The sequence below is a fragment of the Argiope bruennichi genome, chromosome X2 (assembly GCF_947563725.1).
Source record: "Argiope bruennichi chromosome X2, qqArgBrue1.1, whole genome shotgun sequence".
NCBI lineage: Eukaryota > Metazoa > Arthropoda > Arachnida > Araneae > Araneidae > Argiope > Argiope bruennichi.
Window position 1 is genome coordinate 55,146,240 of NC_079163.1, and position 12,904 is coordinate 55,159,143.

At 28.5% G+C, this 12,904-nt stretch overlaps 1 protein-coding gene across 3 annotated transcripts in view; it reads left to right on the top strand.

Annotated features, from left to right (window-relative positions):
- The window catches only part of LOC129960678 (cytoplasmic polyadenylation element-binding protein 2-like), a 92,577-nt gene that overhangs the window by 16,565 nt on the left and 63,108 nt on the right, over nt 1–12,904 (top strand). For all 3 annotated transcript variants that reach the window (XM_056074243.1, XM_056074244.1, XM_056074245.1), the window contains exon 2: nt 12,758–12,878. In XM_056074243.1, coding sequence (XP_055930218.1) covers nt 12,758–12,878 — 121 coding nt within the window. The remainder of the gene's footprint in view (nt 1–12,757; nt 12,879–12,904) is intronic.

Below are 12,904 nucleotides of genomic sequence, written 5' to 3' on the forward strand. Positions count from 1 at the left end.
TTTGTCTTCGAAATTAAATATTATTACAATAAAAAAAAAAGTGTTAATTTCCCGAGAAATTTACTTAAACAATGAGGAACTGTCAAACGTTTTTTTTTCTTTTTCTTTTTTTTGATGAAATTCGATTTTAAAAGCATTTCTCATTATTTTAATTTAGGAAATGATAAGTGTTGTAAAGCCACTAACATGCGTTTTCGGCAATTCTTTTAATAAAAAAACCATAGTTATGGTGTTTAATGGAATGAATTAGTTTAAAAATATTTTAAATTTTATAATTTCCAATTTTTTAAATAATTAAACATTTTATAATAACTAAAAAACTTTTATTGCAATAACAGTATATATATATATATATATATATATATATATATATATATATATATATATATAATATCTCTTTTTTCTGAATTTTAATGGCAAAAATGTGATAATAAAATTTAATTCTTATTATTGAATAAATTGTGGTATTGAGAAAGTTTATTGCATTACAATACAAGCTAAATAAAAGTGATTACCTTAATTACTGAAGCTCTTTTTGTTTACTTTAGTTAAGTTTTCTTTAGTTCTCTTAGTAAAGTTTAGTTAGTTTAAGTAAGTTTCAAGAAAATACTCGAATGTTTAAAAAAATTCTTTGATTTTATTTAAATCAATGTGAACTTAATTTATATATATATATATATATATATATATATATATATATATATATATATATATATATATATATATATAGTGTGTGTGTGTTTAACACTTTGGCAAACTCTGAGGATGGAGCTGCTTCTACCTCTCTCTGTTATTTCGGCTAAAAGAATTTTTTAAAAATGCATAGATGTATTGGGAGTTCAATTTAGTTTACTTTTGTTTTGATTATATTCATCCTGTTTTGAAACAACGCGAGATCTATTTGGGGGTGGATCTCTTAATTTTGAACTGCGATCAGATGACAAGAACGACACTTAAGCTGGCGCCTCCCTTCCAGTTGGCTTTCGCGCCATGTCAGCGGACGAACATTCGACTCCGACGTATTTAGCATGTATCAGGAGTCCTTACTCAGCAAATTTTCGATGGAAGCAGGACCTGAAACCGAAATTCTTCGGTTTCGGAATAGATATTTTACAAACCACCGTGAACCGTAAGCTTACAATAGAAGACGCATTATTAAATACCTGCGACTTTTTTTTTTTTAATTGAAAATATTCGGGTCCAAAGCGACGTTTTGACAAACGACTTCCACATTACATAGTTTTAAAAAAAATTTTAAATTTTTAGAAATTATGTTAATGAAAATTTTATCGTTAAATAGAAGGATTAATCGTAATCCGATGTGTGTTTTTTTATATGCTATTTACTTTAAAAAATTGTTTTTCATTCTTCATCCTTTAAGTTATTTGTTTTGTGAAAAAAGCTTCTGCACTATTATGGACAGTAATTATATTCAAATTAAACAAATCTGATTTCAAAATAATGAATTTATATATATTTTTTTAAGGATTTCGGACTTTTGCAGTTTTGTTTGTAATAATTGATTTTATTTTATTTTTTCAAAATTCTTGATTGAAATCCATTAGCACATTTTGTTGAAACGATAGAAGTGAATCATAGACAGAGAATCAGATTTCGTTCTTTTTATTAAATGTTAAGAAAGTTTCTTTTAATTAATTTATTTTGTCTTGTAACAAAAAAAATAAAGGAGTACGTGACAGTTTAAGGTTTAATTTTTGATAGAATAAGAGATACAAGCGGGGTCTAACCCGGTTTTCTAAATAATTCCAAAATATCCTTTTTTGAGTAGAATATGCGGACAGAGAAGACGATCGATTTTCTTGAGAAATGATGAGTTTAGCAGTTTGTCTTTTCAGGTAGCTGTTTTAGCAATGAAAGCAAAATTTTTGAAAAGGAAAGGACAAATACGTTTTGGGGGATCGATGGATTTAATGAACCAAAGTTTTAGTTTGGGTACCTTTTAAAGAAAGCAATTGTATTAAAAATGTTTTAGGTGATTATCCCTTGAAGTTGATTGCAATTGATCTTAAAAACTGTGGAAACAGTTCTTAAATATATTTAAAAACATTCAAGTCATTAAATTATTAAATTTGTTGTTTTAAATCGCAGGTGAAGATTCGTGTATTTGAATCCAGCGTTTGATAAGATTAAAAAATTTTTCTGAAATCGCACTGTTCCGTTTGTATCATTATTGTTTGTAACAGGAAGTCGTAATTCAATTTCATTTTTCATATTTTAAAGGTTATTTCTATAAATAATGTCCCTAAATCCATGTCTGTAATTTTATAAATGTCAGAAATTTTCGATAGTTGGAAACATAATATAGTTAATATTGGTAAAATTATGATTTTGAAATGCGCTAAAACTTGTCTTATTCAAAGACTAGCCGCCTTTGGCGACCAGCCGGTTCGCCAATCTTAATGTTCGTTAAAATTTTAATAATTAAATATTTTATGCAATTTCTACTTTAATAGCTTCTTCATCAAAATATTTTAAAACTTCAAATTTTGATTATCATATAATTCATTCATAATATTATAAAGGCCTTCAGTCATAACGTAATATGTATCTCTCTCATTTTCTGTTAGCACCCGTAGAATTTATGCTTTAAATTAAAGTGGAAAGAATTAATCTTCAATTAATATAATAATATTTTTTACTGAAACAAAGCATTTTTTTATAATCTGATTACTGAAAATAGAGTCACTCAGCGTTTAAACTTTATGGGCACTAAAGAATATCTTTTTAAATTTATGTAATATCTCAAGAGTTGGTCAACAAAATTTTCTTAGATTCATTATGAGCAGATCGATTCATTAACAATGTTTAAATTTAAATGCATCAAACACTAAGAAAATAAAACGAATCGTTTAAAATAAACGGTTGAAAACGGTAGAATTTATGCTTTAAATTAAAGTGGAAAGAATTTATCTTCAATTAATATAATAACATTTTTTACTGAAACAAAGCATTTTTTTATAATCTGATTACTGAAAATAGTCACTCAGCGTTTAAACTTTATGGGCACTAAAGAATATCTTTTTTAATTTATGTAATATCTCAAGAGTTGGTCAACAAAATTTTCTTAGATTCATTATGAGCAGATCGATTCATTAACAATGTTTAAATTTAAATACATCAAACACTAAGAAAATAAAACGAATCGTTTAAAATAAACGGTTGAAAACAGGTTTTAAAAAACTACTTAAAAAACGATGTACTTAAAACTATAAGCATATACAAAAAATATATAACTAACATAAATGCAATTTACTTACAAAAGCATGCAACTAACCCAAAAATAATTTAAATCATCCATTGATAACGTTGTCATAGCAACAATCAGAACTGAATGCGCATGCGTGAATTTTCTTCGCCGGTTACGTAACGCAAATACGTGATTTTTTTTCTACGCCAGTTGGGGTAACGCTATGCGGATTAGAAATTTTTAATTTCCTTTATTCTGTTTTATTTTAATTCAAAAGTACTTCAGAATGAATCTGAAAGATTGATTCATTAACAATGTTTAATTTTAAATGCATCAAACATTAAGAAAATAACCAGAACCGATTGAAATAATCCGCCGAAAAATTTTAACCCTAGCCTCATTCCTGTTGGGAGAAAAAAAAAAAAAAACTGAAGCCTTTCTCGTTTGGCGCTGGGGATAATGGCAGATTTTTTTGGCGGAAAAGTTGGCGGTGGGGAAAATGGAAGATTTTTTGGCGGGAAAGTTAGTTTTTAATTAATAATTAAAATTCTAATTAAAAATTCGAAAAAAGAAACCCCAGGTGCACATTCCCAACCTCCAAGGTATACATGTACCAAATTTGGTAGCTGTATGTCAAACGGTCTGGCCTGTAGAGCGCCAACACACACACACACACACACACACACACACACACACACACACACACACACACACACACACACACACACACATTGAGCTTTATTATAAGTATAGATATAGATATAGATAGATGATTGAACCATAATGAAATTTAAATTTTTAAAAAACTGGTTTGAAAATGAGCGCACCAAGAGAAAACGACAGCTTTGAAATTAAAAACTTTCATTCTTAATAATTTAATAAGTAAAGTAATTATAATTTTAAAAGATTTGAATAAATAATTAAATAAGTTTAATAAATAGATTACAACACTTTCAATATTAAACTTTCACAATAAATATTCAAAATAACCAGCACAGTTTGCATTTAATATGTTCTAAGTTTTTGTATAAAGTGAGAAATTTTTATCCCCCCCCTTTTTTTTATTCAATACATTGCAAGCAATAAATCTTATACATAAAGAACAGTAATGAATTAAGGGTTTTAAACAATAAATTACTTACGATCATTAAGAGCATTATGTGAGCACGCATTTAACAGATAGAAGCAATTTAGAAATTTAAACTCGAATTCAAATCGTTCAAATTAACAAGTTTCACTGTATTTGTAATAAATAATCTTATAACAATCATTTGCCAAAGTTAGTGCTTTCTAATCTTATACTTTCAGTTTTTTTTTTTTTTTTTCTTTTTGACTTGTAATGTTATGAAATAATTAATGTTATTTTATCTAATTGGCATTCTTTCTTCGATTTCTTTGCTAAAAAAATCTAGTGTTTTTTTCTGGCATATTAAGCTTTTGACAAATGTTTGCCCATTTTTCTGAAAATGCCGTTTTTCTTTAATTCCCCCCCCCCCAAAAAAAAAAAAAGATTTTAAACGGAAATCCTCTATTTTGGATTCATCATGAGAGAAATACTTTTCAACAGCACCATCTTATTTTTGGAATGAATGTGAGACATGTATGTAGACATAGTTTTTTTTGAAGAAAAATAACTGGATATTTCCAGAAATGTTCAGATTTTTTTTTTCAGGAAAGAAACCAATTTTACAAAATACTTATAATTATGTGATAGATTTCAGTTTATTTCATTTGCAAAAATGTTAATTTTTGAGGAAAAAAATATTATAAGATGAAATAAATTGAACTAGTATGCCATCAGAGCTAATTCTTCAGCTAATTTTATGGTGTTCCGACAGTTCTTTGTTCGGTATTCAAAAAGATACGCAGCGGAAAATTTTTAATTTAAATATCGATTTCAAAATGAACTACATTTCTTCTACAGCGTTGGCCCCTCCTCCTACTTTCATTAAAATTCTTATTCAAATAGACGTATGTTTTCATTTGATGTTATCATTTTTTATCCAAGAATGCAATGAATTCTCCAACTTTTGGATCCTTGATCCAAAGTTTGAGATCAAGGATCTGTAAATATTAACATTAAAATTTACTTTATTGAGCCTTCAATTCGTCAAGAAACAAATAATTCCTAAATTAAAGCTTATTGTAAATATTATCCATGGTTAAAGGATTCACTGTTAAATGTGAAACTTTTTGAGGGTTAGGAATTTTTTGGAGATCAATGTACCCATAAAACTGTTATTTAAACTTATTTTTAAATTGTATTATATAGATTAATTTAACATGTTTGTTAAATTTAAAATATTTTATTAGTGTTTCTTTTTTTTCCCCCTTAAGCCAAATAACACTTTGTTTATTGTTCATAGTGACAGTTTTGAAGCAGCATAGCCAAAATGGCTCTTGATGAATGTATGTAATTAAAAATGATTAATAATGGATTCTTTTGTCAGTTTGAATATTATTTTATGTTAAATAATTAAAATGTTTTTTTTTCTTTTCATTTTTGTAATAAAAAAAATCAGTTGTACTTTATCTCACCAAGCCCCCCCCCCCCCCCCCCGCCTTTCTTTCTTTCATCAAATTATGGTTTTTTTCCTTAATTTAGAGTTTTTGTCTGTGGAGACCCATTATTGGTTTTCTTTGATTTTTCATAAAGCATGGCACAAACAACCCATACTGATTAAAATATTCTTTATTTTAAAAAATATCATTTTCATTCCCCGCCCCTTTCAGTTAGGTTGACTTCTAAATTGTCCTTTTTAAAATCTTAAATTGATTTAACCTGTTCTTCGTTTGCCTAAAAGTATCCTTCTTCGAGTTATATTAAACTGTCTTCTAAGTCTTTGTCTCGTATTCTTGTAATCTGAATATCTGCCAAATATCTTATCAAAACATTTACAAAAAATCGCATTTATACTTTGCTTATATGTGTATTACTTATTAATGAATAAAACATTTCACAGACAATACTTAAAAGTGTCGCAAGTGCGATGTATTCTCGTGTTTTATATAGATTATTTTAGAAGTTTCTTTTTTAATTATATATGTAGGTTTGTTAAAAGATGGTGGTGGTGGAAATATCAAAACCTAACGCATTTGATAGTGTCTTTAAACAAAGACCTCCAAAAACTGTCAGCATTTACGCTGTCGTAATAAAACATAGGCGAACATGACCCACATGTTCAGTCAGGAGCTGTACGGTGAAAATTTTGCATGACAGCACAGTGAGTCACTTATTTCGAATGTGTTGAATTTAACACATTTTTCCCCCCCAACTGTTAGCTAATGGTAGTCGAATTTACGTCTTCAGGAATTTATAAGAATTATCCATTTTTTTTTTTTTTTGTTTAAACGCTGGATATTTTTTTTTGTGCTGTGTCTGCTATTAAATAATTTCTTACCGTTTCAAAAATAATTTTGTATTGTAATTTCTTTTATGATATTTTTTCGCTAATAAAACTCGATTATGTTGTAAGCAATGATCTTGAATAAATGGTTGGAAAAATTGTTAATTGCATAGAGGAACTCATTTCATTTTCTGGAAACTGTTTTGCCTGGAAATAATAATAATAATTTCTATAAAAAATCAATTAACTTATCTAGATTCCCTAAAACTCGTAAGATCGCCGACTTCCACAACTGGAAATAGATATAGTATTGTGGTTTAAAAAATTCACCCATTACACCTAACCAATCAAATCAGAATATTTCTGCTGCTTCAAACTCCAAACTTTCCGACCCTACTCTAATAGCATCTTTTTTAATAACTGGTCCTCAGTTATCTTTGCATTTAAATTATCATAAAAATTCAGTTCAGTTTCCTTTTGGTATTTGTGAAGCAACTTCAGCTAATTCTACAGTTCTCGGCTTACATGATTCATTAAATCTTGCTCGTTTCAAAAACTGGGACAAAATAAAAAAATAAAATTAAATTAAAAATCATTCTAATTTAAATGCAAAACCAGCAATGGAAAGTAAACAAGACCACATTCTAAATTTTGGACTTCTTCCCACCTCGACAATTACCAAAATTTGTTTCAATAAAAGTTGTTGAATCTCCATTTTTTGCACAAGCAGTAAAAACTGCCCCCTTACTTTTTAATTCTGTTGCCTTATCTTCTATAAACTCCAGTCCAGAATCCATTCCAAATAATGATCTTTCTACTAATAATATTACCAAAGAAATTGAATCACTTGAAATCGAAGATACAATAGATCATGACTCCCATGAACAAATGGAAGAAACACTTGCTGATTTCAAACAGCAACCGTAACAACCAACCAACCCTTCATAGTCAGAGAGAGCAACTTTAAAGCAAAGATTCATAAAAAGCCCCTTTCAATGGATGGATTTCAAAACTTATTACTGTAATGCATTGAGTACTCCTGTGCATGAAATATATTTAAAACAACTCGCTGTTAAACCATTACAATGATTTTCTTTTTCCTGATAAATGATAAGGAAGCTATTTTATTTTTGATATCGTTTTACATATTTCGCCATCTTTTAATTTTTTTTTTTTTTTTCAAAAATGAGAAAATAGTTATCTTTTAGCTTTGCCTTATTTTGTGAAAATACTTTTCTTCCATTTGACATGCATTTTAATTACGCAAAACACTTTCAGCTTCAATTTTCATTATGCATTTAATAATACAGTAAAAATATTTAAAGAAATATTTAAAAAAAATATTGTCCCTTTCCTTACCGTATGTTTTGTGCATCATAGCCAGATCTAGCTCTTGCTTCATTAATTCCAATACCTACTTAACGGCTCTCAAATCGGAGGCCTTACCCCCAGACCAATGCGGAATGGGGTGCCGCCAATCCTAATAACTACTTTGTTAAATTGGCACCTTCGCCTTCTAAGGGAAAAAAAAAAGACTTTCGTTTTCTGAAAACGATAATAAGTAAATGCATTTAATAAAGAAAGAAAAAAATTATTTCAACGACATTTTATTTGAAATCGACCGAACTATGGGTATAAAATCTAAAATTAATTGTGTTCCATCTTTTCTATTTCCCCTTAAAAACTGCTGTCGCTTTCAGAAAATCTTTCTAACATCTTTTTGAGAAAAGCACGCTCCATGTTTTAGCTCTTTCCACTCTTTTGTTCCTTAAGATTTTTCGAGGAAGTAGGGTTTCTCTTCCCTTTTCTTCCTTGTTCCTTCTCTCTTCCCTGCTTCTCTTTTTAACTCATTTTTCGGTTTCATTATTCTGAAGCATTTATTCTTTGTCCATGCCTTTCATGGGATCTCCATTATATTTCGTGATTTTTTTTTTTGTCTATCTTCTCTTTTTATTATAAATTGGGTTTCGAAACGAGTCTTTTTTTTTTTTTTTTCCTTCGTATCTGCAATTTATTTGAAAAATCCTGTTGCATTCATGCAAGAAAATTGAAGTTAATGCTCTGTGTGAGCATGAGCGTTTATTTAAAAGCGTACGCCAATGGCTGCATTGGGCTGACTCCAAAATGTAGGACTTCAAGTTCTGAGGTCTGCTGTTTTGATACTCGATTCAACCAATGATTTGCCGGTATATCTGATGCGCGTTTGAAATCCCATTGATATTTAAATATCCGCATATTTGTAGGAAATTAAAATTTGGAGAATAGGATGGCTACTCAGATGTGACTCTAGGCATTAAAATTATCTGATTATGTAAATCAACTTCTCATGTAAGTATTAAATAAGGACTTCATGCTGTCACCTATAAACTGAAACATGTTTAAATAATTTTCGCATGTTTTTCCATTGGAAGAAACCACAGACTTTTTTTCAGTCAAATAATGAAAGAAGCATAGAATATATGAATTTTCAATATCATGAATGAAAAAAATTGGGGATAGTGAGTCTTCAATTATTTCCTAGCGAAAAAAGATATACACAAAGTTGGAAAGGTACTTTGAATAAATGAAGAGAGCTTCTATTTTCTTTAACTACACTATCTATTTAAAATAAGCTTCCATTCGAGGTAGTATAATGTATTTAACAATTATGCAACGAATTTTCCTTTCAAATATTTACGACTATTTCACAGACTTGATTTACTGAAGAAGAGAATTCAGTTTAGTTAGTTCTACAGTACAAGAAAACCTCAAACTGAAATTTGCGCTGTTTAGGAACTCTTGTTCTTTATAATTACACAAGGATCAATTCCATTGCCTCTTGAATTAAAAAGGTGTTTTTTTTTTTCTGACTTATTGTGTTGGCCAAAATGTGTTATAGAAAAAAAGTGGTAGGGATATTTTAAAATTGAATCAATTTCTGGTAAAAATATGGATCATTTCTAAAGGGGATCTCTTTTAAATATCTTATGTAATATGGTGATAATGTATGTAAAAATACTCAAGTTCGCTTTAATATGTGAATGCCGCAGTTTGTTTTTCCGCGCAGCTTAGGGTTATAGAAAGATATCTGTAAAATTCTTCAGCTGTAGATTTGAATGAAAGAAATTATTATTATTAAAAGATCTCTGTGAAATTCTTCAAACTGTAGATTTGAATGAAAAACGATAGAGTTATACTAAAATGGAATCAATTCCTTGTGAAATTATGGGTTATTTCTAAAGGGGGTCTTTTTTTTTAATATCTAATGTAACAAATTGATAATGTATGTAAAACTATGCCAGTTCGCTTCAATATGTGGATGACGCAATTATGTTTGTTTTCCTACGCAGCTCAGGGTTAAAGAAAGATCTCTATAAAATTCTTCACCTGTAGATTTAAATGAAGAGTTTATTACACAGAATTTCAGTGTCTCGTTTTGAAATATTTTAACAGCATTTAGTTTAGTTTGAACAGAATTGAATAGACTATTTATGTTATATGTGGGTGGCACAATATGCTTGCTTTTCTACGCAGCTTAGGGTTATAGAAAGGTCTCTATAAAAGTTTTCAACCGAAGATTTGAAGGAAGAGTTTATTACACAGAATTTTTTTATTTCTAATGTGTATATTTTTAAAAGCATTTAGTTTAATTTGAACAGAATTTAATAGACTATTTATCTTTGCGAGATATTTTCCAGTGCTGTCATTTTGATTTAAATAATCATAATTGCTAGAGACTAGTTTTGATATTCATCTCAAAGTTAATATGAAGTTTAAAGTAAACTTCCTTTGTTATTGCTGATTTTGATCAAGAACGAGAAAAATTCATCTTGATTTTGTTGCTAATGAGCTGTAACTGTACATTCCGCAAGATGCTCATTTGCGTCATTTGCTTCTCGCCTTTTTCAACTTATTTTTTTAGTAATTTGATAATCTATTGATAAAATAGTATGCATATAAACATTTTTTTTACTTGAAATAGAAAAGGTTTTTAATGAAGTTTTATTTAGCCATTATAAATTTTTATTATAATAGAAAATATGGATTAAAAATTATTTTTCCCTATATACTTTACATTCATTTACATTGATTTATATATCTGTGATTGAAAATTAAAATATCATGTTGTAAAGAAATTTAATAGATATTTGAAATAGTATAACATCAAACAGTATTTCTTGTATATAAAATTTTGTTGATAAGTGACCCATTAGAGCATATGGATTCTGAAGATCATTTTTTAATTCTCGAGTTCAAATTCTTTACTCTATTTTCTTTTGTGCATAACATTTTCCGATTGGGAAAAAGTTAAATTTAAGATACTGTATCAACAAGAAATAACTGGAAATGTGAGCTTTCTTTCCAAGCGTTTGTACTATCTGGAACTTAAGTAGAAACACCGTAAAATGTCATCCAATAATGTCATGTTATGTTCCCTGTGTTTCTATATATATCGCCGCCGTCAAGAATTTCGATCAATATATTCCAGTGTTTTGGATTTCTGACGATCGATAGGAAACGGCTTCTGTGTAATATCTGTTATTTCTGGGAGTATAAATGGAATTAAACGGTACATGATGTAAAAGTAATTTACTTCCAGTCCATTTAAACTCCATTCTCAAAAAAAAATGCTTTTATTACAAGCGGAAACACATACATTCACTGCTTTATTACGAGCAAATTATTTCAATTCAATATCAGATTTGCCGCCTTTTTTATTGTAGAACTTTTTTAGCGAATTAGTGGATAATTAGTACTAATTCTTTTTTCAACTCTTTCGAAATACTTTATCCCATTAGCATATCTTGTATTAAATTTTTGATTAAATCTGGGTAAAGTAATTAAACATTAAAGTTTTTGCTTTATTTTTGTTTTGCCTTCTAAATTAAATGAATTCGGCCAACTTGATAACACACACACTCACTGCATTATAACGAGCAAATTATTTCAATTAAATATCCGAGCTGCCGCATTTTTTATTATAGGATTTTTTATTGAATTAATGGATAATTAGTACTAATTATTTTCTTAACACTTTCCAAATATTTTCTCATTAGCATATCTTACATTAACCATTTGATTAAGTCTGGGTAAATTAATTAAACATTACAATTTTTGTTTTGCCTTCTAAATTAAATGAATGCGGTTAGCTTGATAAGCAGTGATAATGGGCTTTGTAATGTAAAATGTTAAATTGCTGGGATGAGGTATGCCTGGATATATTTTCTCCAGAAGCTGGATATATTTCTCCATAATTTGATATCATAACTCGTTAGTGCGTTTATAATTTGACATTACAACTCGTTAGTGTGTTTATAATTTGATATTATAACTCGTTAGTGTGTTTATAATTTATGGTATTACGAATACCAATCATTAGCATGCCTATCATGTAGGATGCCTCGAATCGTTTATATATTATAAATTATGAAGTTAGAAATCGCTGCAATGTTTAGTTTGGGGCGGAAGCAATCTTATCTTTATTAATTTGTATTTTATTCGGATTTTTAAAAGAAAAGGAGATTAAAGTTCCGATTATTCGCTTTCGACAAATGCCGCACTCAGTTCGGCCGCTGTTCGGATATTTTCTATTAATTCTTATTTATTCTGTTGGCAGTATTGAGTTTTTATTGAGGGAGGGGGGTTTCTAAAATATTGTAACTAGGGAAAAGAAACTGATTTTTACACGCTTTATTTTCTCATGTTTGATGCTTGTAAAAATGGAATTTTGTTATAGATGATTCACATACTTCACAATTTGCTCGAGTTTTCAAATTCTGCACATTTGTGTGATCTCAGTAATAATATACTCTTTCCATATCTTCAGAATTTAATTAATTATTATTAATTGTTATAATTGACTAATTTCATCGATTTCACATGAAAGGCACAATCTGGTAATTCAATTGAGAATTACCAGATTGCTGGGTAAAATATTACAAGAATTAATAACATTTATAACTATGAATTATAAATTAAAGACAAAAAAAAAAACTGAAATCAAAATTGTTTATTGCACTACTGAAAATTTATTTTGGAAAGTGTTTTTTGTTAAATTTATTTGTAACTTTGATTATATTTTTTGTTTTATTGAAAATCAAATTATACATCAGCCGCGATAGTTTGATAAATTTCAGTTTATTTTCATTTGAGTTTTATCATTCATTTTTATATTGTAGTGTATAAAATGACGATGTGTTTTGATTCATAAATTATTTTTCAGGATCATCAAATGGCAAGTAACGTGAATACAAACAGCATGGATCCACTGAGATTTCCAATAGAGCAGCAGCTTTTAGACATCATGAGAACTTCTAATGCTGATAACCAAGAGCATTTCAAAGGTAGGTTTTCTATTTTTTCTTTTCGA